The 27,580-nt window shown below is 43.2% G+C and overlaps 1 protein-coding gene across 2 annotated transcripts; it reads right to left on the bottom strand.

The window, feature by feature from the left end:
* Positions 1 to 1,508: 1,508 nt before the first annotated feature.
* LOC141191529 (uncharacterized) lies at positions 1,509 to 23,259 on the bottom strand. Of its 2 annotated transcripts, none has more exons than XM_073661419.1 (8): positions 23,193 to 23,259; positions 20,757 to 20,992; positions 13,730 to 13,880; positions 13,421 to 13,600; positions 13,214 to 13,337; positions 13,033 to 13,130; positions 12,744 to 12,834; positions 1,509 to 5,940 (listed from the first exon to the last, which is right to left on the bottom strand). In XM_073661419.1, the coding sequence occupies exons 3-8, from the start codon at positions 13,805 to 13,807 to the stop codon at positions 4,319 to 4,321; spliced, it is 2,193 nt and encodes a 730-aa protein (XP_073517520.1). In that variant the 5' UTR covers positions 13,808 to 13,880; positions 20,757 to 20,992; positions 23,193 to 23,259; the 3' UTR covers positions 1,509 to 4,318. The 2 variants fall into 2 exon arrangements, with proteins under 2 accessions (XP_073517520.1, XP_073517521.1); XM_073661420.1 differs by having other exon boundaries at positions 20,862 to 20,992.
* Positions 23,260 to 27,580: the final 4,321 nt, after the last annotated feature.

Genomic DNA, 27,580 nt, shown 5'->3' with positions numbered 1-27,580 from the left:
TGTACTTTTATTGTTTTGTTTTTTCATAATAATATTTATTGATGGGTACATTATATTTTTATTTTTGGTGGATTCTTTTTTCTATTTGTACAATTTTTTTTTTTTTTTTCCACTTTCTGACACTTTTTTATTTTTATACTTTGTCCCACTATGGGACTTTCACTTTTTTTATTCTGATCGCCTGTATAGTACAGGAATGAAGCACCATTCCTGTGCTATACAGGCTGTCAGTGCTGTACAGGGAGAAGATATTTTAGTCAAGCACTGCGCATGACCAAAACATCTTCCTGCTGTCTGGTGACCATGATGTTGTCATGACGAGATCGGGTCATCATGGAAACATCGGGTAGCCGCGGCAGACAGCGCTGGAGGCCGGAAGAGGTGAGTATTGCGATCACCTCCCCTTGCCACCGCAATGCTGCGATCGACTTCGATCGCAGCATTGCAAGGGTTAATGTGCCAGGAGCGGTGCGGGACCGCGTCCTGCACATAGCACCGGGTGTCAGCTGTGACAAATCAGATGACACCCGGCGGCGATCGCACCCGCACAGCCTGTGTGCGCAAGCAATCACAATGACGTATGAATACAGGTCAGGCTCTTAAAGTCCAGGGCACAAACGCGTATTAATACGTATTGGGCTTTAAAGCGGTAAAACTAGGATCTGGGGGGAGGGAGGGTACTTGTACAAATAAGGGTATAGAGTAGACAGAGAGAGAGACATTAGGAGTCAATGAGGATTCTGGGACATTCAAGGAAAGTAAGGAGGCGAGTAGGAGTAATAAATGTGCTAAGAGTATTAAATGTCTGCTGGCAAATGCAAGAAGTCTTGCAAAAAAAATGAATGAATTAGAGGCTCCTATGCCAGCCAAAGATTACGATGTGGTGGGCATTAGGGAAACCTGGCTAGAAAGCCAGGACTGGGTGACAGAGGGTTACACTACATTCAAATGGTTAGGAAAGAAAAAAAGGTAAATCCAACTTAAGACCTGTGCTCAACGACGACATTGGGGGGAGCTTTCGACAATGTAGGGTCAGTATGGGTAAATGTACATGGAAATGGCAATAATGGAAAGCTGCTAATTGGAGTTTGCTACAAGCATCCTAATATAGCTGAAGATGTAGAGGATGAAATTCTGCAACAAATTAAAAAGGCAACAAAAAACAAGTCATGGTCAAAGTGTTGGATCCTTTGAAATTGTTCCGGAGAATCAAGTAATTCTCCTATAAAATTATTGCAATAACACTTTTTGTTATACACGTTTATTTCCTTTATGTGTATTGGAACAACACAAAAAAAGAGAAAAAAATGCAAATTGAACATATTTTCACACAAAAACCCCAAATATGGGCCAAACAAAATTGTTGGCACCTTGCCAAAATTGATGATAAACAACTTTGTTTCAAGCATGTGAAGCCAGTTCAAACTCAATTGTGGCAAGTAACAAGTGTGGGCAACATGAAAATCACACTTGAAACCACATAAAAAAAGGACAAGTTGATTCAATCTTTGCATTGTGTGCATGGAGAACAGAAAGAGGAGAGAACTGTCTGAGGACTGGAGAACCAAAATTGTTGAAAAATATCAACAATTTCAAGGTTACAAATCTATCTCCAGATATCTAGATTTTCTTTGTCCATGGTGCGCAACATTATCAATAAATTTACAACCCATGGCACTGAAGCTAATCTCACTAGATGTGGACAGCAGAGAAAAATTTATGAAATGTTGCAATGCAGGATAGTCCAGATGGGGGATAAGCAGCCCCAGTAAAGTTCCAAAGCTGTATTGCATGCTCAGGGCGCATCAGTGCCAGCATGAACTATCCATCAACATTTGAATTAAATGAAATGCTATGGCAGGAGACCCAGGAGGACCCCACTGCTGACATAGATGCATAAAAAAGCTAGACTGCAGTTGCCAAAATGTACATGAGTAAGCCAAAATCCTTCTGGGGAAGCGTTTTGTGTACAGATGAGACCAAGATAGAGATTTTTGGTAAAGTACATCATTCTACTGTTTACCAAAAATAGAATAAAGCCTACAAAAAAAAGAACACAGTGCCTACAGTCAAACATGGCAGAGGCTCCAAGATGTTTCAGAGTTGTTTTGCTGCCTTTGTCACTGGGTGCCTTCACTGTGTGCAAGGCATCAAGAAATCGGAAAATTACCAAAGAATTTTGTGTGGCAATGTAGTGCCTAGTGTCAGAAAGCTAGGTTTGTGTTCTAGTTCATGGGTCTTCTAGCATTACAATGACCCCAAACATACTTCAAAAAGCACCCAGAAATTGATGGAAACAAAGTGCTGGAGAGTTCTGAAGTGACCAGCAATGAGTTCAGATCTAAATCCCATTGAACACTTGTGGAAAGATCTTAATATTGCTGTTTGGAGAAAAATATTAAAATTTGAGAGTCTTCAGTGGTTGATACCTTTTAATGGCTAACTGAAAAGATCGTAGCAAATTGCAAACCTTCAAGACTACTCAGGTCTCTTCATCAGACATAGTATAACACAAAATCTGAAGAGTCACATATTTATACACAACAGGGCACAGGAATAATGCCATAGATAAGACAAGTGATGTGAAGCAGAACTATTAGTATGGGAGAGGGAAAAGCAGTTGTGGCCGTGAATATTGGAACAATTCATAGATAAGGAGTGTGAAAGTTTTATTGTCCTGTGATTGAGGTCTGGTCCATGATTGTGATACCCCCCAAATGGTCTGAGGAGCACATTCCTTAGTTGATGTGGAAAGACATAAATCCATGCAACACATTAATTCCTGCTCTGTGAGTGTGTCAAAGATTATCATAAGTTTGTATCTCCAAATTTTTCTGTCTCTCTGAGATTTGAAGTTACCTTTTAATATAAGTAATTTTATGTCCATGATGCTGTGATCAGGTGATCAGGAATAAAAAATGTTCGGCCAAAGGTAGATCTATTCCTTTTTCTTTTATTGTGTGGCGATGAGAATTCATCCTTGTTCTAAGTTTTAGCCCTGTCTCCCCATATACACACCCCCAAGCTGGACATTTGGTACATATAATTAAGCACGCTACATTAGATGTGATGCAGCAGTACCTGTACCTGGGGTCTTGTGGTCCTGATGTGAGTTGGGAATCTTTATCTTGTCCATGGTCATTATAAATGAACAGGTTTTACATTTTTTCTGGTTGCAGGGATAGGTTCCTGTAGCTGTTGGAGAGGACAGGGAGGTTCTCACAATGATGCTTTTTAGATTTGGGGGCTGCCTAAAACACCAGAAGTGAGGGATCTGGAAATATAGATTGTAAGCGGGCATCTTTTTGTAATAATGGTTGTAATTTCCATGCAGCTCCCCTTAGCACCTCGAGATTTGGATTGTAGGTGACTACTAGAGGCACCAGGTTGCTTTCTTGTTTAGTTCTGAAATGTACGAGATGATTCCTTGATATTCTGGTGGCTCTTGCAATCTTGTTTCAATTGTTCTTGGATGGTAGCTCTGGTTTAAAAAGGTCTGAGGCCACCAAGGTGTTTGTCTCTGTCCATAGGGTTGGAACATATCTGATTGTATCTGATGGCTTGACTATAGACCATAGAGTTTTTTTGTGTTTTGGATGGAAACTGACCCATTTAAGGTATGTTGGACGGTCAATTGGCTTATGGTACAGGGACGTCTCTATTTCATTGTTTTGTACCTTAATAAAGGTGTTCAAAAAGTTAATTTCAGTACAGGAATGAGTAGTTGAGTGATAAGTTGATGGTGGGATGAAATTGATTAAAGTGTTCATGGAATGTTTAGCTGTTGCTCGGATTCTGTCCAGAGGATTAAAATATCGTCAATGTAACGGTAGTAGACAAGAGGCCTGATGGGACATGAGGACAAGAAGTCACTTTCAAGCTTGACCATTAAAAGATTTACATACTGTAGAGCTATTTTACTTCCCATTGCTGTACCAGTCTCCTGTAGATATATATTGTTATAAAATTCAAATAATTGTGGGTGAGGATGACTTTTGGACGTTTCACCACAAAGGAGAAACTATCCTCCTGATCTGTTTGCTGTCCCTCCCAGTATAATTTCCTTCTACCACTATTAGGTTTCTGGGAAGTTATACTTGTTCATTTTATTTTTGGTTCTCATTAGCTTGCCTTCTTTTCCCTATATGAATGTGTTCTAGTTTCTCACTCAGGGTTTTCATATCTTACTTCACACTTTCATTTCCCCTTGTTGACAGTGTGTTGCTTCCTCCCCTCTGGTTCTTCAGAAGGTACGAGAAACTCCTCAACTGCGTCCAAGGTGGTGTTTTCAGTTGTGCAGCTAGGGCCATTCTAGTCTCTACAGCGACCAGTTGGGTATAGTTGCAGCATTCTTCCCTGTGTGGGTTCTCCGGTGGCTATCAAGATGCACTTTCTGGTTAAAACATTTCCCACATTTTGAACATGAAAAAGGCTTCTCCCCTGTGTGAGTTCTGTGATGTTTAACAAAATCTGATTTCGGTATAAAACCTTTCCCACAATCTGAACATGTGAAAGGCTTCTCCCCTGTGTGAGTTCTCTGATGTGTATTAAGAGTCGATTTCTTTGCAAAACATTTTCCACATTCTGAACATGAAAATGGCTTCTCCCCTGTGTGGGTTCTCTGGTGCTTAACAAAATCTGATTTCTGATTGAAACATTTTCCACATTCTGAACATGAGAAAGGCTTCTCCCCTGTGTGAGCTCTCTGATGTGTATTAAGAGTCGATTTCCTTGCAAAACATTTTCCACATTCTGAACATGAAAATGGCTTCTCCCCTGTATGAGTTCTCTGATGTGCATTAAGAGTCCATTTCTTTGCAAAACATTTCCCACATTCTGAACATAAAAATGGCTTCTCCCCTGTTTGGGTTCTCTGGTGCTTAACAAAATCTGATTTCTGATTAAAACATTTTCCACATTCTGAACATGAGAAAGGCTTCTCCCCTGTGTGAGTTCTGTGATGGTTCATAAGATTTGATTTCTTCGTAAAGCATTTACCACATTCTGAACATGAAAAAGGCTTCTCCCCTGTGTGAGTTCTCTCATGTGTATTAAGATGTGATTGCTGTATAAAACCTTTCCCACAATCTGAACATGAAAAAGGCTTCTCCCCTGTGTGAGTTCTCTGGTGTTTAACAAAACCTGATTTTTGGTTAAAACATTTTACACATTCTGAACATGAAAATGGCTTCTCCCCTGTGTGAGTTCTCTGATGTGTATTAAGAGTTGATTTCTTTGCAAAACATTTCCCACATTCTGAACATGAAAATGGCTTCTCCCCTGTGTGAGTTCTGTGATGTTTGATAAGATTTGACTTCTCTGTAAAAGATTTCCCACATTCTGAACATGAAAAAGGCTTCTCCCTTCTGTGGATTCTTTGGTGGCTATCAATATTCGTTTTCCATTTAAAACATTTCCCACATTCTGAACATGAAAATGGCTTCTCCTCTGAGTGAGTTCTCTGATGTCTGATAAAAGTTGATTTCTCTGTAAAACATTTCTGACATTCTGAACATGAAAATGGCTTGTCCTGTGTGTGAATTCTCTGGTGACTAACAAGATCTGATTTCTTGTTAAAACATCTTCCATACTTGGAACAAAAAAATCTATTCTTTGCTGTGTGAATTTTTTGATGTTTAAGAAAACATGTTTCAAGGGGAAAACTATTTCCATATTCTGAATGTGAAAATGGCTTCTTTGCATTAGGAGCAATTCGTTTTTTAATGCTTATTTTGTTACTTTGATTTTCCTTAGCAGTCGGTAATGAATCAGAAGATAGGAACGGTTTCAAAGGATTAGATGACAGATCTTTGCTGTGAAGAGATGATGGTATATCTGAAGTAATGGCATTCATTTCAGTTGTATCCTGTGGGATCTCAAAATCATCTGATTTGAAAACTGAAGATGTCAGCTGTCCCTCTGATCTCCTGGTACAGTCAACTGCCAAGAATAAAACCAATTATTATTTTTGAATTAAATATTCTTGAATTTTATATTTTTGAACATTTCTACTTAAACTGTCCATAAAAATGTAATTATTCATCAAGATGATGACAGTTCAAAGTCTAATAGAAAACCTCATAGGATGAACCAGTAGAGCATGGTGTTCAACTATTTGTTCATTCTGCCTCACAAATATGGAATGAAAAGATACCAAACAATTTTATGTAGGCGAAAATAATACCAATAAAAACTTATATTCATCCAGCAAAAAAAAAAAAAGTTCCCCACTAAGGTCAAACATCTCTTCAATGGAAAAACAGAGGTTTCCACATTATTAGTGGCTCAAAGGCTCTTGAAAAGCAACATGGCTTCCATAATCCAATTCAACAATAACCCTCCTCTCAAAGTTAAATCTCCACTCACTTCTGAGCCTTGCAGTGTACCTAAACCACATAGCATCCATCCCACTTAAATTTACAGTGTGTGTTTCTCCTGTAGCACAATCTGGGCACTATGTGTTGAGTAATAACATGGAAAATGTGCAATTTTCACTCTCCAACATCCACTCTGTGCTAATTTCTGGAAAATGCCTGTGGAGTCAAAATAGTCAATATTCCTATAGATTAATTCACTGAGGGTTATCATTTTCAAAATGGTGTCACGTTATGGGGATTTCTACTTCCCTGGCTTTCTGCCATTTTGTTATATTAGGGCTTCTGCAAAAGATGTGTCCCATCTCCTCTGGGATCTGCTCCTGCAACGTCTGCTTCTGTCACCAGGAGCTGCCTTATTAATTCTGCAGGTGGCGCTGGTGATGGAGGAGATGTTGGAACCAGAAGCTCTGGGCGGCGCGGGCTCTGTACAGCCACTAAGATTAGGATGCTTGGAACCAGTAGTACCATCCAGTCTTGCAGTATGAGTGTGTGTGCTGTCAAGCTGAAGTAATCTTCTTCCTGCTTCAGCCAATTGGAAAACACCACACCCTACTAAAGCTCGAAGCATATTGCCAGAAGTTGCCAGATACTGCCTTGTTTTTCTCTGGTTCAGTCCTCTGTGCTCCTCTCTCGGCTTGTGTATTTGTTACCTGTTGTGATCCTGACCCGTTTACTAACTACTCGTGTCTTCTGATTTTGTATCTTCTCAACCCTTCTGGTTCTGACCACTCTTCTTGTCATATCACTCCACAGAACAGCAGGTAACACCGTGGTTCAAGCCTATGTGTGACATGCAGAAGTAGTGCTGTTGCTTTAAAAGCATTCAGCAACTATTAGAAGTAACACAAGCACATGAGACAGGAAGTGTTCTGCTCCAGAAGCATCCAGCAACTAGAGGGGTTAACACAGTCACAGGAGAAGGGGAGTGTTTTATCAGAGCCCCAAGGGGATTGTGGGGAAGTTGTTTACTGTCTGGCTGGAGCCAAAGAGAAAGGTGGTGTGTGTGATCTGTATCTCACAGAAGCGCCCATGCAAGTGAAAAGGATTCAAGTCAGGAGTGAAGCCAAGCACAGGTCAGTTTGAGTTCCTGAACTAGCAGTGCAGAGTATTGTCAGGCAGAAAGATAAAGACTGGAAGAAATGGTGTCACAGGGATCATCTACCTCAGCAAACCTTCCCCCCCTCCTCCATCTCATTGTGATGTTAAGAATGATGTGTTCATTAATGTGCCTTCGCATTAGAACTGTGCTGTCCTGTACTACTGGGAAGACTGTGAACTGCTGTGCTGCTAAGGATACTGGACAGTTTGTCACTGGCGCCTGTTGCTCATAAGACTTAACTTGCACTGGCTGTGCGGCTTCTTATTAAATGTTATTAAATGCTATCTGAACCTAGTGGCGTGCGTGTAACATGTGGGTCTCTGTGTCAGTCCAGATCCATGTATAGGTGTTAACGCCTTTAATTTACAACCCAAGCCTGTTTTCACCTTCATTACTGGGCCAAATTTTACAATTCTGACAAGTGTCACTTTATGTGGTAAAATTTCTTCAATATGACTTTCGTTTATTTGTTAAAAAAATGGAAATTTGGCGTAAATTTTGAAAATGTTGCAATTTTCAAAGTTTTCATTTTTATGCCCTTAAATTATAGTTAATAAATAAAATTTCCCATATTTCCCACAGTTTGGGCGTGGCTGGGCTCAGAAGGGAAGGAGCGTCATTTGACTTTTTGAATGTAAAATTTGCTGAAATAATTTGTGATGCCATGTCACATTTGTAGAACCCCTGGTGTGCCTAAACAATGGAAACACCCCACAAGTGACACTATTCTGGAACCTAGAGCCCTCTGGAAACTTATCTAGATGTGTGGTGAACATCTTGAACCCCCAGGTTCTTCACAGAAGTTTATAATGTTAGGCTGTGAAAATATAGAAAATCACAATTTTCCCACAAAAAATGTCTTTCAGCCCCAAAGTTTGCATTTTTACAAGGGTAACAGGAAAAATTGCACCACGCAATTGGTTGTGCAATTTCTTCTGAGTACGCCGATGTCCAATATGTGGACAAAAATTACTGTTTGGGTGCACGGCAGGGCTTGGAAGTGAAGGACTGTCATTTGAGTTTTTGAACAGCGATACCACATTTATTTCACTTTTTGATGCAGGAGCATTGCTAAGCTTTACAAACTGTCAGCGCTGCACTGATAGACAAACTTGCTCTGAGCATGGTGTAACAAGTTTGCTAGTTCTGGTGACCGGAGTGTTGTCATGACGACATAGATTCACCATGGCAATGTAGCGTGGGCGCAGATCAGAGTGCAGAGGGGGCTCCCTTCCTCTGCCTGCCTTCTAAATGCTGCGATCGATGTCCATCGCAGCATTTAGGGAGTTAAAGTGCCGGGAGCGGTGCCCTAAGCTGACACCAGGCGGCGATCATGCGCGCACAGCTTCTGAGCTCGTAAAGTCGCCTGGACGTATTCATACGTTCAAGGTCAGTAACTACTTACCGACCTGGATGTATGGGTACGTTCAAGGTCGAGAAGGTGTTAAAGGCTGATGACAGATCCCAGGGATCTGGAAAACGGAGAAGATAGCGCCAAGCCTGTTCGTGGTAGACATGTTTTGAGCTGCCAGGTGACCATGAACAGCGTCCCCACTACATTGTGTCTACAAACTATTCCAGCAAAATCTACATTCAAATAGCTAAATGTTGCTCCTTCCCGTCTTAACCTGCCATGTGCCCAGATAGTAGTGTACAACCATATATAGGGTATTGTCCGATTCAAGAGAAGTTGGAAAATAATTTGTAACCTCCATTTGTTTCTTATTATCTTTTGTGAAGAATTCGAAAGTTATCATAAAATGAAGGGACAAACATCAGATCTGAAAAATGGGCCCAGATAGGAACACAAAACTGGCAAGAGGAAGGGGTTAAATCAGTATTTTGGGCAGTAACTACTGAAGTAAAAAACTGAGTATAGACAATAACACATCTACTGAAATCATAGAATCATAGAATCATAGAATGGTAGAGTTGGAAGGGACCTCCTGGGTCATCTGGTCCAACCCCCTGCTCAAAGCAGGATTCACTAAATCATCTCAGACAGATGTCTGTCCAGCCTCTGTTTGAAGACGTCCATTGAAGGGGAACTCACCACCTCTCGTGGCAGCCTGTTCCACTCATTAATCACCCTAACTGTCAAAAAGTTTTTTCTAATATCTAATCTGTGTCTCCTCCCATTTAGTTTCATCCCATTGCTTCTAGTCTTTCCTTGTGCAAATGAGAATAAAGATGATCCTTCTACAATGTGACAGCCCTTGACATATTTGTAGACAGCTATTAAGTCTCCTCTCAGTCTTCTTTTTTGCAAGCTAAACATTCCCAAATCCTGCAACCGTTCCTCATAGGACATGGTTTGCAGACCAGTCACCATTCTGGTCGCTCTTCTCTGAACTTGCTCCAGTTTGTCTATGTCTTTTTTAAAATGTGGTGCCCAAAACTGTACACAGTATTCCAGATGAGGTCTGACCAAAGAGGAGTAAAGACCGATAATGACTTCACGTGATCTAGACTGTATGCTTCTGTTAATACATCCCAGAATTGTATTTGCCTTTTTTGCTGCTGCATCACACTGTTGACTCATGTTCAGTCTATGATCTATTAGTATACCTAAATCTTTTTCACATGTACTGTTGCTTAGCTCTATTCCTCCCATTCTGTATATGTTTTTTTCATTTTTATTGCCCAGATGTAGTACTTTGCATTTTTCCCTGTTAAAAACCATTCTGTTGGTTGCTGCCCACTGCTCCAGTTTATTTAGGTCTTTTTGAATCCTCTCTCTCTCTTCTCTAGTATTAGCTATCCCTCCTAGCTTTGTGTAAATGATCAAACTCAACAGCCTTCATCAGTAATAAATGAGTAACTAGTGGTGAAACCTCTCTGGGGTAATTAGAGTATGGGGCTCGGTGGCACTTGGCAATCTAAACTATCGTAAGGGACAATATTTTCTATTAGATGAGTTTCAAGAAGAAATATTAGACGTTCAAAGAGAACTTTTTATAATAGTGCAGAGCTGAGGTGTCTTAAATTTAGCTTAGAGATACAGTGGGTACGGAAAGTATTCAGACCCTTTTAAAATTTTCACTCTTTGTTTCATTGCAGCCATTTGATAAATTCTAAAAAGTTCATTTTTTTTCTCATTGAAGTCCACTCTGCACCCCATCTTGACTGAAAAAAAAACAGAAATGTAGAAATTTTTGCAAATTTATTAAAAAAGAAAAACTGAAATATCACATGGTCATAATAAGTATTCAGACCCTTTGCTCAGTATTGAGTAGAAGCACCCTTTAGAGCTAGTACAGCCATGAGTCCTCGTGGGAATGATGCTACAAGTTTTTCACACCTGGATTTGGGGATCCTCTCCAGTTCTGTCAGGTTGGATGATGAACGTTGGTGGACATCCATTTTCAGGTCTCTCCAGAGATGCTCAATTGGGTTTAGGTCAGGGCTCTGGCTAGAACAGTCAAGAATGGTCACAGAGTTGTTCTGAAGCCACTCCTTTGTTATTTTAGCTGTGTGCTTAGGGTCATTGTCTTGTTGGAAGGTGAACCTTCAGCCAAGTCTGAGGACTAGTGCACTGTAGAAGAGGTTTTCATCCAGGATATCTCTGTACTTAGCCGCATTCATGTTTCCTTCAATTGCAACCAGTCGTCCTGTCCCTGCAGCTGAAAAACACCCCCATAACATGATGCTGCCACCACCATGATTCACTGTTGGGATTGTATTGGGCAGGTGATGAGCAGGGCCTGGTTTTCTCCACATATACAGCTTAGAATTATCACCAAAAAGTTCTAGCTTCATCTCATCAGACCAGAGAATCTTATTTATCATAGTCTGGGAGTCCTTCACGTGTTTTTGAGCAAACTCTATTTGGGCTTTCATATGTCTTGCACTGAGGAGAGGCTTCCGTCAGGCCACTTTGCCATAAAGGCCCGACTGGTGGAGGACTGCAGTGATAGTTGACTTTGTGGAACTTTCTCGCATCTCCCTACTGCATCTCTGGAGCTCAGCCACAGTGATCTTGGGGTTCTTCTTTACCTCTCTCACCAAGGCTCTTCTCCAACGATTGCTCAGTTTGGCTGGACGGCCAGGTCTAGAAAGACTTCAGGTGGTCCCAAACTTCTTCCATTTAAGGATTATAGAGGCCACTGTGCTCTTAGGAACCTTAAGTAATGTAGAAATTCTTTTGTAACATTGGCCAGATCTGTGCCTTGCCACAATTCTGTCTCTGGGCTCCTTGGGCAGTTCCTTTGAGCTCATGAATCTCATTTGGTCTGACATACACTGTGAGCTGTGAGGTCTTATATAGACAGGTGTGTGCCTTTCCAAATCAAGTCCTATCAGTTTAATTAAACACAGCTGGACTCCAATGAAGGAGTAGAACCATCTTAAGAAGGATCACAAGGAAATGGTCAGCATGTGACTTAAATATGAGTGTCTGAGCAAAGGGTCTGAATACTTATGACCATGTGATATTTCAGTTTTTCTTTTTCAATAAATTTGCAAAAAATTCTACATTTCTGTTTATTTTCAGTCAAGATGGGGTGCAGAGTGTACTTTAATGAGAAAAAAATGAACTTTTTAGAATTTACAAAATGGCTGCAATGAAACAAAGAGTGAAAAATTTAAAGAGGTCTGAATACTTTCCATACCCACTGTATATCATGGCATAGGTGTAATGTTTTTTGTATAGTTTATCGCCATCCTGTTTGAACTTAGTCGGTTTCAAAATAAATTGAAAAGTCAGAATATTATTGTGTTATTGTACAGAAATTCACACTTGGCCCTCACTGCACATTTAATGTTGTCGATCATAAAAGTGACGTTTGGCCAGAAAGACTGGACCTGGTCTTGTAGGGACCATATGAGCGCATTCAGCAGCACAGAAGGGAGAGAAGGTAGATTCATCCAATAAGATATCAGGGATCTAGGAAGGACCAGCATCATTACCCTCCGCTTTCTCTCACAGGCCCATCATAATATTTTTCTTCAAGTGATTTTTTAACTTGTCAGCACATTCTACGTACGCTGTCATTTGGCTTTGTAGTTTACAGATCTGGGCAGGTAACGGTCAGCGTCTCCTAATCCCAGGGGGTAGGTGGATCTTCCTGGTTTTAAGTTCTATAGAAAAGGGCTTTCAATGACTTAAGTCATTTAAACAGTTTTAGGTGGTGGAGAATGTTGTGGTCTAGCGGCAAAATTGTGATCACATGATTGTGATACAGACGGACTACATCACCGATAAAGCAGCCACAGCCGGTGACTGAGAAGAATCTGTGACTTCTCTGCATTTAGTGGTCACTACTCACCTGTGTAGTCATATGTAGGAATCTCCTCTTTACACCGCTCATCACCCCTCACATATGTCTCTGTAGTATTAATATGGGTCAGATCTTCACCCTGAAACAAATATTATAAAAGTCACAGACAGATGGAGAAGTCACATGTATGATCGGCTCTAATCCTGCCATCTCCACCGTTCTCATTACACAAGTATAAAACATATAATACTGGTGGATAAAACAAGACTGAACACAAGACCTTCACAGCCGTCTACACATCATAGGGGAGATCTCATGACACCTGCTCTCCATCTACCTGATGATCCTGAGGAACATTGGGATCTTCTTGTTTACAGTCCTGTGGAAGAAGAGGACGGGGACATCTGTCTGGTGTTGTCCTCTTACTGGATAGATCTGGAGGAAACACATACAGGGACTGAATTCATTCTTTACATACAGATAATTATAGGCCGTGTGTATTTAGTCCTGTCTATTACCTGGTGATGTGAGGGGCTGGGGAACCTCCATCATGACGTCCTTGTACACATCTTTGTGTCCTTCTAAATACTCCCACTCCTCCATGGAGAAATAGACAGCGACATTCTGACACCTTAAAGAAACCTGACACATACAATGATACCGTCATCCCCCCGATCCCTTCATAGCGTTACTGTATAATGTCCCAGCATTCCCAGCAGTGTCACCTCTCCAGTCAGCAGCTCAATCATCTTGTAGGTGAGTTCTAGGATCTTCTGGTCATTGATGTCCTCATATATCAGGGGGTGAGGTGGGGGCCCTGTGATTGGGCTCAGGGTTCTTCCCCATCCCTCAGACACAGGGTCCTGACAGTGCTCACTAGAGGTCTTCTTCACTACTGTGTAATCCTGGTTATGGAGAGACACATTCATAAATCTCACTGCAGACATTTCCAGAGTCCTCACCTCTCCAGTTCTGTCCATCTGTTATTCCCATAGATAAGAATGATGTAATGTGACGTCATCAGAACCTCTCACCTCTCCAGTAAGCCGGAAGAGGATCTCTAGGGTGAGGTGTATTATCTTCTCTGCCATCTTGTCTCTGTCCATATCCATTTTTGATGGGTAAATCTAGAAAATTCTCTTTAGATAGACGATGTCCACTGAGGGGATCCGATATTGTAGAGACCTGAATGAGAAGATGATGAGCCGATGTAACATCATAAAAATCCTGTGTAATAATACAATTACTGGAGACAATAAGGGAAATATATCAGGTGATAGAACGTGTAGATGTTGTATTCTCAACTCTTGTATGGACTGGAACAAAAGTTGAATTGCTGACTAAGACATCTCCTTCATGCATTTTTCAGTGTTTGTCATGCCCGAATTGTTTGAGGATTATTAACCCCTTCCCGACATGCGCCGTATATATACTGCTCTGCGGGAGCTGCATTCCCACAAAGAGCAGTATATATACGGCACAGTGATCACACAGGCTCACGCTGTGCGCCGCCGCGATCACATGCGGGTGTCAGCTCTATGTGAGAGCTGACACCACGCAGCAATGCCTACGATTGATGCTAGCACCAACCGCGGGCATTTAACCCCTGTGATGCTACTGTCCATAGTGACAGTGACATTGCAGGGCATTGCAAATGAAGTGGGCTCCCTCTGTGCTTCCATCAGCACAATGCGATGCGATCATGTTGTGCTGATGGTCTCCATGATGACACCCGTCACAAGATGGCCGTGGGATCCTTTAGGGTCTTCAGGGAAAGTGGCCTCTCAGCACCTGTCAGATGCTAATCTAATGCTCTGTAGTGCAGATCCATTGCAGACTATTAGATCAGCAATCTGTCACTTTGAAATTGATTCCCCATCCTGGAACAATGTAGAAAAAAAAGTTAATAAAAATTATAAAAATAGAAAAAGAAATCACAAAACAACGAACAAAAAAAAGAAAAAATATTAATCCAATAAATACATTTATTTATGTAAAAAAAATAAAAAAATATATACACTTATTTGGTTTTGGCGCGTCTGGAACGACCCATCTTATAAAACTGTCCAACCAGTTAATCCCTTCAGTGAACACTATAAAAATAAATAAATAAAAAACAAGGCAAAAAGCTATGCTTCATCATATTGTCGAGCAAAAAGTTCAATAAAACGCAATAATAAAGATGTAAAATAAAAATGGTACCACTGAAAAGGTCATCTTATCCCGCAAAAAAACAAGATTCCATACAGCTTCATCAGCGGAAAAATAAAAAAGTTACAACTCTCAGAATAAAGCAATGCAAAAATAATTATTTTTTATATAAAATAGTTTTTATTGTGTAAAAGAGCCAAAACATAAAAAAAAGATATAAGGTGGTATCGCTGTAATCGTAATGACCGCATGAATAAAGCTGCCTTATCTATCTTACTACACGCAAAACGGCATAAAAAAAAAACAAAAAAACAATTCCTGAATTGCTGGTGTTTGTTCATTCTATCTAGAAAGCAATCAAAGAGGGTCATGTGCCTAAAAATGGTACCAACACAAATGTCAACTCGCCCCATAAAAAACAAGCCCTCAAATGACGCTGTCGGCTGAAATATGGAGAAATTATAGCTCTCAAAAGAATTATAGCTCTCAGAATATGGCAATACAATAACTAATTTTTGCAACAAAAAAAAGCAGTTCACATTTATCCTATGCTCTTCAACGTTACTAATAGCAAAAAGTCTCTGGAAAAGCACCATGGCTCCTCACCCCTCCAAAAGAAATCCAGGGAATTCAAAGTTCCCAAATACAAATGCAAAAATGTCCTCATCCTTTCTGAACTCCAGTGTGTCTAAACCACATTTAGAGTCCACATGTTAGGCATTTCTGTAGCAATGCGGGTCAGCCTAACTTACAGGTGCATGTCTCCAGAAGCATGAGCTGGACATAACGTACTGGTCACTGCAAGGTAATAGTCACTACAACGGCAGTGTGCAATTTCCACTCAGCAACATCCACTGCTGCTTGTTTCTGGAAAACACCCATGGAGTCAAAATCATCATTACACCTGTAGATAAGTTCCCAAAGGGGTATAAATTCTAAAATGGGGTAATTTGAAGGGGAATTATGCTCTTCTAGCACTTAGAGGCTCTGTATATGGAGTCTGCAAACTATTCTAAGAAAATATGCACTCCAGGAGGCAAATAGCGCTCCGTCCCTCCCAAGTCTCACCGTGTGGCTAAGCAGTACTGTACAGCCACATATGGGGTATTTCTACATTCTGCCGAAACTGTAAGATACATTTTGGTGACATTTTTACCCATTTACCAGTGTGAAAATGTAAAATCTGGGGCTAAAACAAAATTTTGGTGGTAAAAAGTTAAATTATTTTTTCTTTACTGCCTAATGGTATAAATGCTGTGACACACCTGTGGTTTCAATATGATCACTGCATCTTTAGATGTATTCATTGAGAGGTGTAGTTTGTAAAATGGGGTCACGTATGGGGGGGGTTCTGCTGATCTGGCACCTCAGGGGTTATACCAGTGACATGGCACCCTCAAACCAGTCCAGCCAAATCTGAACTCCAGTATGGTGCTTCTTCCCTTCTGAGCTTTCCCCTGTGCATCAAAAATAGTTTTCGACCGCATATGGGGTGTCGGCGTACTCAGGAGAAATTTCACAATAAATTTTTGGGGTCCTTTTTCTTCTGCTATCTTTGTGAAAATAAAAAAGATTTGGGGCTAAAACAACATTTTTGTGGAAATTTTTTTTTTCTTTTTCACAGATCAACGTGGTAAAATTCTGTGAAGCACCTGTGGGTTCAAGGTGCTCACCACACATCTAGATAAATTCCTTGAGGGGTCTAGTTTCCAAATGGGGTCACTTGTTGTTTTTTTCCACTGTTTAGGCACATCAGGGGCTTTCCAAAAGCGACATGACACCTGTAGACCATTCCATCAAAATCTGCACTCCAAAACGTCACTCCTTCCTGAGCCCTGCAGTGCACCCAAACAGTAGTTTTCACCCACATATGGGGCATCTGTGTACTCAGGAGAAATTGCACAACAAATTTTGGGGTCCATTTTCACTTGTTACCCTTGTGAAAATGCAAAATTTGTGTCTAAAAAAAACATTTTTGCTGGAGAAATGTGATTTTTTTTTTTTTTTTTTACAGCTCAACGTTCTGAACTTCTGTGAAGCACCTGGGGCTTCAAGGTGCTTACTACACATCTAGATAAATTCCCTGAGGCATCTAGTTTCCGTTAAACACCTATACAAAAAATGTAGTCCTAATTATGCACAAAAAAAACAAAAAAAGATATTAGACCCCTAAAATGTAACTTTTAATTAAATATTCTAAAAAGGACTCAACAATCCCCACATCAACAACCCATACACAAGTAATAACAGTGGTAAATCACAAACCTGCCAGGAGAGATTACGGGCTATTCCTGTCCCTATTTTTTCCCTAATTTTTCTCCCTTCCTGACAGCGGAGGTTGGCACTCTAATTTTTGTTCCGTGGCACCCCTGCTCCACATAGGTGTCCCTGATGTCCCTAGAAAATCACTATCTTCATAAGTAAGAAACCACAATTGTGAAAAAAGATAGAAGAAAGTGAACGTAAAGATTAAGAAGCAGACAATTCATTGCAAATATTCACTTAAAAAAACAAGTCTGTATGTTGTAGCAAAGATAACGGCACTGGGAAGTTTTAGAAGGCAACATTTGTCTCAAAATAGTTGGATTGGTATATTCATATGTAAAATACAATAATCAAGTGTCATATTCCAGCATATAGTTAATAACAACAGCTGGTCTAGCTGACTCTGCTATGTATCAAACAAATTCCCAGAGGCAATGCCCACAAACTGGTACCACATATGCAACATTGCTTCAAGTCGTTCTGAGTCATCAGAGCAAGAATGTTATAAGGGCTGTTAGGCTGCGTGCCCACTATGCGTTTTTCAAGCGTTTTTGCCGCGGAATTTCCGCAGCGAAAACGCTTAAAAAACGCTTGGTAATACGTGCTCCATGGTCCCCAATGATAATCCACATGTGCTGTGCACATGCTGCGGAAATTTCCGCTGTGGATTATCATTGCGGAAAAATACGCAGCATGTCCATTAATTTTGCGGACACGCAGCGTAATCGCCGCCATTGACTTGCATTGGACCGCGTGACATTCGCATCACTGCATCTGTACATGCGGATATCATACGGTTCAATGTGGGGATGGTACTCAAGTCTGGAGAAGAGGAGACTCTCATCTAGACCTGGGTACCATAGAACCTGTTAAAAAAAGAATTTAAAATAAAAAATAAAATTATACTTCCCTTTCGATGTCGCCTGGTGTTTTCTCCCCTCCATCTGGTCTGCTGTATGGGTCGCGATGTTGTGAAGGACCTGCCATGACGTTATTGAGTCATGTGACCTGTTACATGACTCAATGACGTCACTGCAGGTCTTTCACACCACCGCAAGCCGCCCAAGACTCCAGACGCAGCGGAGAAAACACCGGGAGGACATCAGAAGGTAAATATAATCTTTATTTTTTATTTTTTACCATTCTTATCCTTTTTTTTAACTATTACTTGGTCACACTATATAAATCCATGCCGGTTGCATAGATTTATATAGTGTGACCAAGTTGTCAAGCACTTTTCCAAGTGATGCTAAAATCGCTTGGAAAAGCGCTTGATAACCCGCATGCAGAAATGCATGCAAAAACGCTTGACAAACACTTCTACCTGGCGGGAAAAACGCATTTTAAAACTGCATGCGTTTTTCCTGCCAGTGAGAAGCGGAAAAAATATGCAGCATTTCAGCATCGTGGGCACCTAGCCTTACACACGTAAGCAAAAGGAATAACAAGCCCTAAGTGCGTTCAGCAGTCTGATATCATGTAGATAAATAGAAGATACACAGGGACTAGCACTTATCATAAATAGTACCTTATATCATGTCCCAGATGCATCAACAGTCTGATATAGTATAAATAAATAGGGAATAACACTTATCATTGGTGGTCCCTTATGTCATGTGATGTGTCAACGCATTTCTCCCTGGTAGTCACCAGGGTTCATTAGTGGACCTGGAGAGGGTATCAGTCTCTCTACCCAGACATTCAGTCAATGCTGCATGTGACATGCAATTTCCAAAATGGTGTCACTTGTGGGGGGTTTCCACTGTTTAGGCACATCAGGGGCTCTCCAAACACGACATGGCGTCCGCTAATTATTCCAGCAAATTTTGCATTCAAAAAGTCAAATGCCACTCCTTCTCTTCCAAGCTCTGCCATGTGCCCAAACAGTAGTTTTCCTCCACATATTTGGTATATGTGTACTCAGGAGAAATTGCACAACAAATTTTATGGTTCAATTTCTCCTGTTACCCTTGTGAAAATGCAAAATTTGTGGCTAAAAAATATTTTTGTGGGAAAAATGTATTTTTTTATCTTCATGGCTGACATCTGTGAAGCACCTGAGGATTCAAGTTGCTTACCACACATCTATACAAGTTCCATGAGAGGTCTAGTTTCCAGAATGGTGCCATTTGTGGGGATTTCCACTGTTTAGGCACATCAGGGGCTTTCCAAACACGACATGATGTCCGCTAATTATTCAAGCAAATTCTACATTCAAAAAGTGAAATGTCGCTCCTTCCTTTCCGTGCCCAAACAGTGGTATTCCCCCACATATGGGATCTCAGCTTACTCAGGAGAAATTGCACAAAAAAAAATTGGGGTCCATTTTCTCCAGTTACCCTTCTGAAAGTAAAAAAAAAATGGGTCTAAATAAAAATTTGTGTGAAAAAAAAGCTAAATGGTTATGTTTTCCTTCCACATTCCATTAATTCCCATGAAGAAACCTCAAGGGTTAATACATTTCTTGAATGTGGTTTGGAACACCTTGAGGGGTGCAGTTTTTAGAATGGTGTCACTTTTGGGTATTTTCTGTCATACAGATCCCTCAAAGTCACTTCAAATGTGATGTGGACCCTAAAAAAATGGTTTTGTAAATTTTGTTTTAAAGTGAGAAATCGCGGGTCAACTTTTAACCCTTATAACTTCCTAACAAAAAACTCAGGAGAAATTGCACAACATATTGTATGATGCAAATTCTTCTGTTACTTTAGTGAAAATGCAAAGCTAAAAAAAAAATTTGTGTGGAAAAATGTGATTTATTTATTTTCATGGCTCAATGTTATATACTTCTGTAAAGCACCTGGGGGTTCAAGGCGCTCACCACACATCTAGATAAGTTCCCTGACTTATCTAGATGTGTGGTGAGCACCTTGAAACACCAGGTGCTTCACAGAAAAAAAAAAAAAAAAAAAAAAAAATCACATTTTTCCCACAAGAATATTTTTTAGTCCCAAATTTTACATTTTCACAAGGGTAACAGGAGAAAATGGACCCCAAAATTTGTTGCTCAATTTCTCCTGAGTACACAGATATTCCATATGTGGTTGAAAACTACTTCTGAGGCATAGTGCAAATCTCAGAAGGGCAGAAATGCCATATTTGGACTGGTTTGAGGGTGTCACATTGGTAGAGCACCTGAGGTACCAGAATAGCCGAGCCTCCATAAGTGACCCCTTTCACAAACGCATCGAGTTGTGCAGATGGAATCACAGAGGGAGCCCACTTAGTCTGCGATGCCCTGCGATGTCACTGTCACTATTGACAGCGTCATCACAGGGGTTAAACGCCCACGATCGGTGCTAGCACCGATCATGAGTGGTGCTGCGGGTTGTCAGCTCTCACACAGAGCTGACACATGCATGCGATTGCGGTGGCGCCCAGAGTGAGCCCACACAATCACTGCGCCGAACATATACTGCTCTTTGCGGGAACGCAATTCCCGCAGAGAAGTATGTATATGGCGCATGTCAGGAAGGGGTTAAGGGCATACATATTAAAAGTTTGAAAATTGCTACATTTTCACCAATTTCACAAATAAACGCAAGTCATATCAAAGAAATTTTACCACTATCATAAAGTAAAATATATAATGAAAAAACAGTTTCAGAATCAGGGGGATCCGTTGAAGCGTTCCAGAGTTATTACCTCATAAATTGCCACTGATCAGAATTAAAAAAATTGACCTGGTCAGGAAGGTGAAAACAGGCTTTGGGGTGAAGGGACACCAGTGGATATTGCTGTTTACTTCACCTGCTACAATTCTGGTGATTTACTCGGTAAAATGGACGTTGGACAAGCGTCATGATCAATTACAATCAGACTGAAGGAACATCGCTCCTCTACTCGGCTCTATGAGTCTAGGATGAAATCCACTGCGGCCCCTGCAAGAAAAAGCATAAAGAGCAGAAGTTTGGTGAGACCACCGTGGCCAGACATTTCTCGGAGATGGTGATAAAAGTTCTGAACTCCGACGGTCGGTGTTAGAAGAGACGACCGCAGCGGATTCACAATCACAACGCAGTAAACTTCTACAGAGACGTGTTCTGGATTTACTCCCTGGAATCACTTTCTCTCAAAGGGTTAAATGACGTCTGTAACTTCATGGTCTTTCTATGAAGCTTCCTCTCTGAACTTTATTCTTCTGTTTTCTGAAGTATTTATCTTACTCTCCGGAATTAGGAATGTATTAAATCCTATAGAAACTTCAGAGAAATAATCATCTCTAACTCTGTGTTTCCAGGATTATTCTTGTGGGAATCGGCTGCGATATCTCCTGTGCAATATATTTCTAGTATTAACAGGTTAGAATCCTGTAAGTTAATGGACGGCGATGGTTGTTTGTTTCATTCCCTTTTTTCTTGTGTCATTTAATATTTATATGTAATGTATGTGTATTGGTTCTGACATTTGACAGCTGATGGATCGCACGTCACAGATTTGACATGATTTTCTCCTGGATTGTTTAATAGGACTTACAGGAGGTCCTGAAAGCAGAATATGCAGCAAGTATTTTTCATATATTCATGCAAATTCCCTGAAGTGTCATCAATTGTATCTAATAAAATGCTTGGGCGCTCGTTACTTGAATCCAGTAGGTCGGATGCTTGGACAGGTTTGAGTCGAGTACCAAGTATAATGAAAGTGAATGAGAAACTCAGCCATTTTTCCAGAAGTTCCTCCCAGGAGGGCTCGGGGGCAGGAAAATTGCTGAACTGGATGGAAACAGCGCTCAAATGGACAGGAACAGCATGGAGAAGACGCCTGGACGCATCTCTGATCCCCAGGTGGCAGCCTAACCGGGAGTGACCTATGAAGCTTCTTTCTCAGAACAAGGCTCCATACACGTCTTAGGAAATAAATGGACTACGTCAGAGCTGCGGGCTAATAAATTGGTGAACGAGGGACTGTCTCTTGTCTGAATTCATTTAATTCTCTCTTTTTAGGTTTTTCAGGTTGCTATTTGTGGCCTACTTCAGAATGCTTGGACTTCTTCGGACCAGCATGGCTTCTTTTTTTTTAATTAGTAAATTAAAATTTACTAAAACTAATTGGTGAATTGGGAGTGAGGGAGTTTTTTTTTTTTAATAAAATTTTTGTGTGTATTTTTTTCTTTTAACTTACTGGGTTAATAATGGGGTGTCTAATAGAAGCCTCTCCAATGCTAACCCCTAAGCTTGATGTCAGCTTACAATACACTGCTGACATCAACTCCAAATTATATTACCCCATTTGCTAATGCATCAGGGCAATTGGGAAGAGCCAGGCCAAGTGCCAGAGTTGGCACATCTATTGTGATGCGCCAAGTCGGGGGCGGCGGCGGGCTGGTATTTTTATGCTGGGAAGGGGCCAATATCCAAGGACCTTCCCAGCCAGATAATATCATCCCCCAGGTGTCTGATGTACCTTGGCTAAATATCAAAAATAGGGGGGACCCCACATCATTTTTTCATAATTAATTATTTAATATGTTTTAAAAAGATTAAATACGCCCTTTAGTGCCACATGAAAGGCACTAGGGGTGCAGCTTTATAATATTTAGGGGTGGGGGGGCGACATTAATCTAAGCTCTCCCTCCTATAACAACTCTTCCTGAACTGCTTCCTGAGGACAGTGTGCCGAGCATCGCGTCACCGGGTCTTACATAAACCCAATAACACGATGCGGCTGGCCAGTCACAGTAATGCCAGTAGCCAACATGGCTACAGCATTACTGTGTACGCCAGGCAATCCCTGCATGTTTATTGACTGTCTAACAGCCGCAAACATGCTGGGCGGGGACTCGAGCACCCGCGATACTCCGACAAGTACTGAGCATTGGCAAGCACGCTCGCTCATCACAAGTATCTACATTACTGTGCTGGAACTAGGAGAGGAATAATGGCGTTGTGTGAGGACTTCTCTGGGCTTCTGTCCTTCATCCTGCAGTCGTCTGAATGGATCTAATGTGGACGGGAGCCAGCTAAGCCGCATTCTGTCCACAGCTGTTACCTCACTGTTCACACCACACAGAGACCCCAAAAGAGTCTCCGTGCTGAAGGGGTTAATGCCCCCTGCACCCAGTAATGGGGAATCTCCACATACCTCCACCTGCAGAGCCGCCACCACATATATGGCTGCTCTGTGCGCACAGGAGCTGTGATGAGGTCACAGGAGGGGAGGAGTCAGGGGTCACATGATCAGGGGCCTCAGTGGATGCAGGACTCTGCTGTGCTGGTTGTCATGGTGCTGGATGAGCTGAAGTTTATGTGTGGGGTCAGGAGGGGTTTACAGTGTGGATGTAGCAGAGCCGTGTGTGTACGAGGTGTACGGAGCAGAGCCGCGTGTGTACGAGGTGTACGGAGCAGAGCCGCGTGTGTACGAGGTGTACGGAGCAGAGCCGCGTGTGTACGAGGTGTACGGAGCAGAGCCGCGCGTGTACGAGGTGTACGGAGCAGAGCCGTGTGTACGAGGTGTACGGAGCGGAACAGCGCGTGGACGAGGTGTACGGAGCAGAGCCGTGTGTGTACGAGGTGTACGGAGCAGAGCCGTGTGTGTACGAGGTGTACGGAGCGGAGCCGTGTGTGTACGAGGTGTACGGAGCGGAGCCGCGTGTGTACGAGGTGTACGGAGCGGAGCCGCGTGTGTACGAGGTGTACGGAGCGAAGCCGCGTGTGTACGAGGTGTACGGAGCAGAGCCGCGTGTGTACGAGGTGTACGGAGCAGAGCCGCGTGTGTACGAGGTGTACGGAGCGGAGCCGCGTGTGTACGATGTGTACGGAGCGGAGCCGCGTGTGTACGAGGTGTACGGAGCGGAGCCGCGTGTGTACGAGGCGTACGGAGCGGAGCCGCGTGTGTACGAGGCGTACGGAGCGGAGCCGCGTGTGTACGAGGCGTACGGAGCGGAGCCGCGTGTGTACGAGGCGTACGGAGCGGAGCCGCGTGTGTACGAGGCGTACGGAGCGGAGCCGCGTGTGTACGAGGCGTACGGAGCGGAGCCGCGTGTGTACGAGGCGTACGGAGCGGAGCCGCGTGTGTACGAGGCGTACGGAGCGGAGCCGCGTGTGTACGAGGCGTACGGGGCGGAGCCGCGCGTGTACGAGGCGTACGGGGCGGAGCCGCACGTGTACGGGGCGGAGCCGCGCGTGTACGAGGTTTACGGAGCGGAGCCGCGCGTGTACGAGGCGTACGGAGCGGAGCCGCGCATGTACGAGGCGTACGGGTCAGAGCCGCGCGTGTACGAGGCGTACATGGCAGAGCCGCGCGTGTACGGGGCAGAGCCGCGCGTGTACGAGGCGTGCGGGGCGGAGCCGCGCGTGTATGGGGCGGAGCCGCACGTGTACGAGGTGTACGGGGCGGAGCCGCGCATGTGCGAGGTGTACGGGGTGGAGCCGAGCGTGTGCGAGGTGTACGGGGCGGAGCTGCGCGTGTGCGAGGTGTACGGTGCGGAGCCGCGCGTGTACGAGGTGTACGGAGAGGAGCCGTATGTGCATACGGAGCCGAGCAGTGTGTGTACAGTGTGGAGCCATGTGTGTATGGAGCGGAGCTGTGTGTGTACGGAGCCGTGTGTGTATGGAGCCCTGTGTGTATGTTGTATACAGCTGTATACTCCCAGGTTCGGTTGCAAACACGGCGGCTCTTTATCAGACTGTAGAAGAACTGACTCTGGACACTCGGTAAAACTGCGCTCGGACGTCTCTTGTTTCTCGCACAGATATTGATAACATAAGATGGAGTCAGACGAACCCTCCTACAAAACCTGATAACAAAGTCATTACTACAGGACTGGATGAGAAAGGGATTTATTCTACAAGAAACGCTGGGGCCACAAATGAGAGAATCCGGGCCCCGTGGCTGGATACTCCGGGCCCCCGCCGTGTTAGGACCAGACGGGGTCTTTGTCCCTGAAGCTTCTCTGCTCGGTATAATGAGACTCTGATCTTGTTCTTATAAAGAGGGTTGGAGTAAAATAGAAGCTGCCTGAATATGAGGACCTTGTCTGATCTCTATGTCCTTGTGTACAGAGCTATGGAGATAGCGCTATTCTCTGTATAATAGATGTGATGTCGCTGGAGCCCTAATATTCCTGTACAAGGGTCTCTGTAGAGATAATCTTACCCCAGCATTATGGATTGGGAGAAGGGAAAAGGGATTGGGGACATTTTACTGTAATTTATCTTTAAATAAAACTGCAATAAAAATAACTGATTAAAAAAATTGGATTGGCAACTCCGAATGTCCTTGTCTATTTTGGGATTAGGAGTTAGGAGTCCGGGCAGGAGAACATTTTGGGTTTTGTTTTGGGGGTTGGGGGAAAGTAATACAATATTTCTCCATATAGTGTAAATATATGAAAACAGTTTAATCCAGAAACATTTGGTCAGTGAATTTTTGTGATTTCAGCTCTGCAGGCCGCTTTTTATGTAAAATGAAACAACTTAGATGCAAATGAAGTGGAGACTTTCAGGTTTAATTAAAGGGGTTGAACAAAAATCTCCTGTGAAACGTTTAGGAATTGCAACCATTTTTCTACAAAGCCTCCTCATTTCATGGGCTCAAAAGTAATTGAAGAAATTACCTTTACCATAAATAAAATGCTCATTAATACTTTGTAGAGAATCCTTTGCAGCATTGACGGCCTGAAGTCTGGAAGTCATGGACGTCACTAAACACCAGGTCTCCTCCTTTATGAGGCTTTGCCGCTTTTACTGCAGTGACTTCAGTTGTTGCTTGTTTGTGGGTCTTTCTCCCTTATGTTTTGTCTTCAGCCTGTGAAATGCAGCTCAATGGGGCGGACATACCGCTGGTGCAGCTGCACAGGGGCCCTGACGGAGAGGGGTCCGATCAGCTGCTGCAATGTCTGGTTCGCACATGGAGCCAGCGGCAGTATTTGCAGTAAGAGGAGCAGAAGGGGCCCGTACCTGAGTCATTTGCCGTCACACAGGGGCCTGCACTCTGCAGAATATTTTAGTAGGGACCCCTGCTTTCCTCTTAGATTATGCTGCCGCTGCTCTACGATGCAGGAGCACAGGATTCCTGGACACACCCTGGCTTCTCAGCGTCGTTCAGGCATAGGCAGGATAACAGGCCTGGTAACTATGGCTGATGCTCTCAGCCAATCCTGTCTCTCCCTCTTCTCCTTCCTTCTGAGCAATTCTGACAATTTAACTGCCTGACCAATGTTCACATGAGCTGTCACATAAATCACCCCTGACCCCACTATAGCTACCTACATCCCCTGTACTGAGGGGGCTTTATTGGAAAACCGCTGCACTGGCCCATTCAGAAGCCGTAGCTACAGTGTGAATGCTGCCTGAATGGCCAATGCTGCCTTTCCCAGATAAAGCCCTCTCAGTGCAGGGGGTGGTAAGTGGCTACAGGGGGGAGGGCGATGTGATGGCCGATGTTCACATGGGTCAGGCAGCTCAGAACTTCTCAGGAGGCAGGAGGGGAGTGTCAGACTCACTGACTGCTCGGAGGCTGCTCCCTGCAGCTATCGGAGGTAGTGAGGAGACAGGATTGGCTGACAGCTGCAGATCTGGCCAGTAGTGATGATGGAGGACAGAAGACCACCAGGATGGAGCTGCTGAAGATGGGAGAAGGCACCTGCCAGAGGGACATCATATGTAAGTAATGAAATGTGTACAGATTTACTATTATCTATGTGTATTAGCATATTTGGGTATGTATATATATATCTATAATATAACGGGGGATGCAACCCTCTGTCTGAAGCCTCGATAGACTGCGCATACTTGACGCACAGTCTGGCTCCAGACAGAAGACTGCATCCAGCCGTTACAGGTAAAAGGAGGTGTATGGCGCCGGAGATCGCGGTGTGTGTAGACACTGAACGCATACCGCGATCTCCGGCGCCATACTTACATACCTGACTGGGAGGAGCGTTGCCGCGGCGCCTCTCTTCAGCGGAGACCGGGGGTGGAGTGAGGTGTCGGATCGGCGCATGCGCATAGCGCCATCCGGCGCCATTTTACTGAAGACATATTTACAGTGTGTCTTCAGCAAAATGGCGCCGGACAGCGCGGTGCTCCCGTGTCGCACTCCTCCCCCGACCTCCGGCAGAACAGGACGCTGCAGCGCTGGAGTACAGAGAAGAAAGGTGAGTATAACTGTTTATTTTTTTTTTATGTGTGTACAGTGTGAAAGGAATAAGCGCACCATGCATGTACCATGATTGTGGGGTGAGGGGACCATGCATATACCAGGATTAGGGGGATGAGGGGTACCACATATACCAGGATTGGGGGGTGAGGGGACCACGCTTACCAGGATTGGGGGGTGAGGGGTACCACGCATACCAGGATTTGGGGGTGAGGGGTACCACGCATACCAGGATTGGGGATGAGGGGTGACATGCATACCGGGATTGGGGATGAGGGGTGACACGCATACCGGGATTGGGGATGAGGGGTGACACGCATACCGGGATTGGTAATGAGGGGGGCCACACATACCGGGATTGGGGATGAGGG

The sequence above is a fragment of the Phyllobates terribilis genome, unplaced genomic scaffold, assembly GCF_046119375.1.
Source record: "Phyllobates terribilis strain yellow unplaced genomic scaffold, ASM4611937v1 Scaffold_47__1_contigs__length_9908305, whole genome shotgun sequence".
NCBI classification, from domain to species: Eukaryota; Metazoa; Chordata; class Amphibia; order Anura; family Dendrobatidae; genus Phyllobates; species Phyllobates terribilis.
This window is presented reverse-complemented; position numbering and strand designations above follow the sequence as displayed.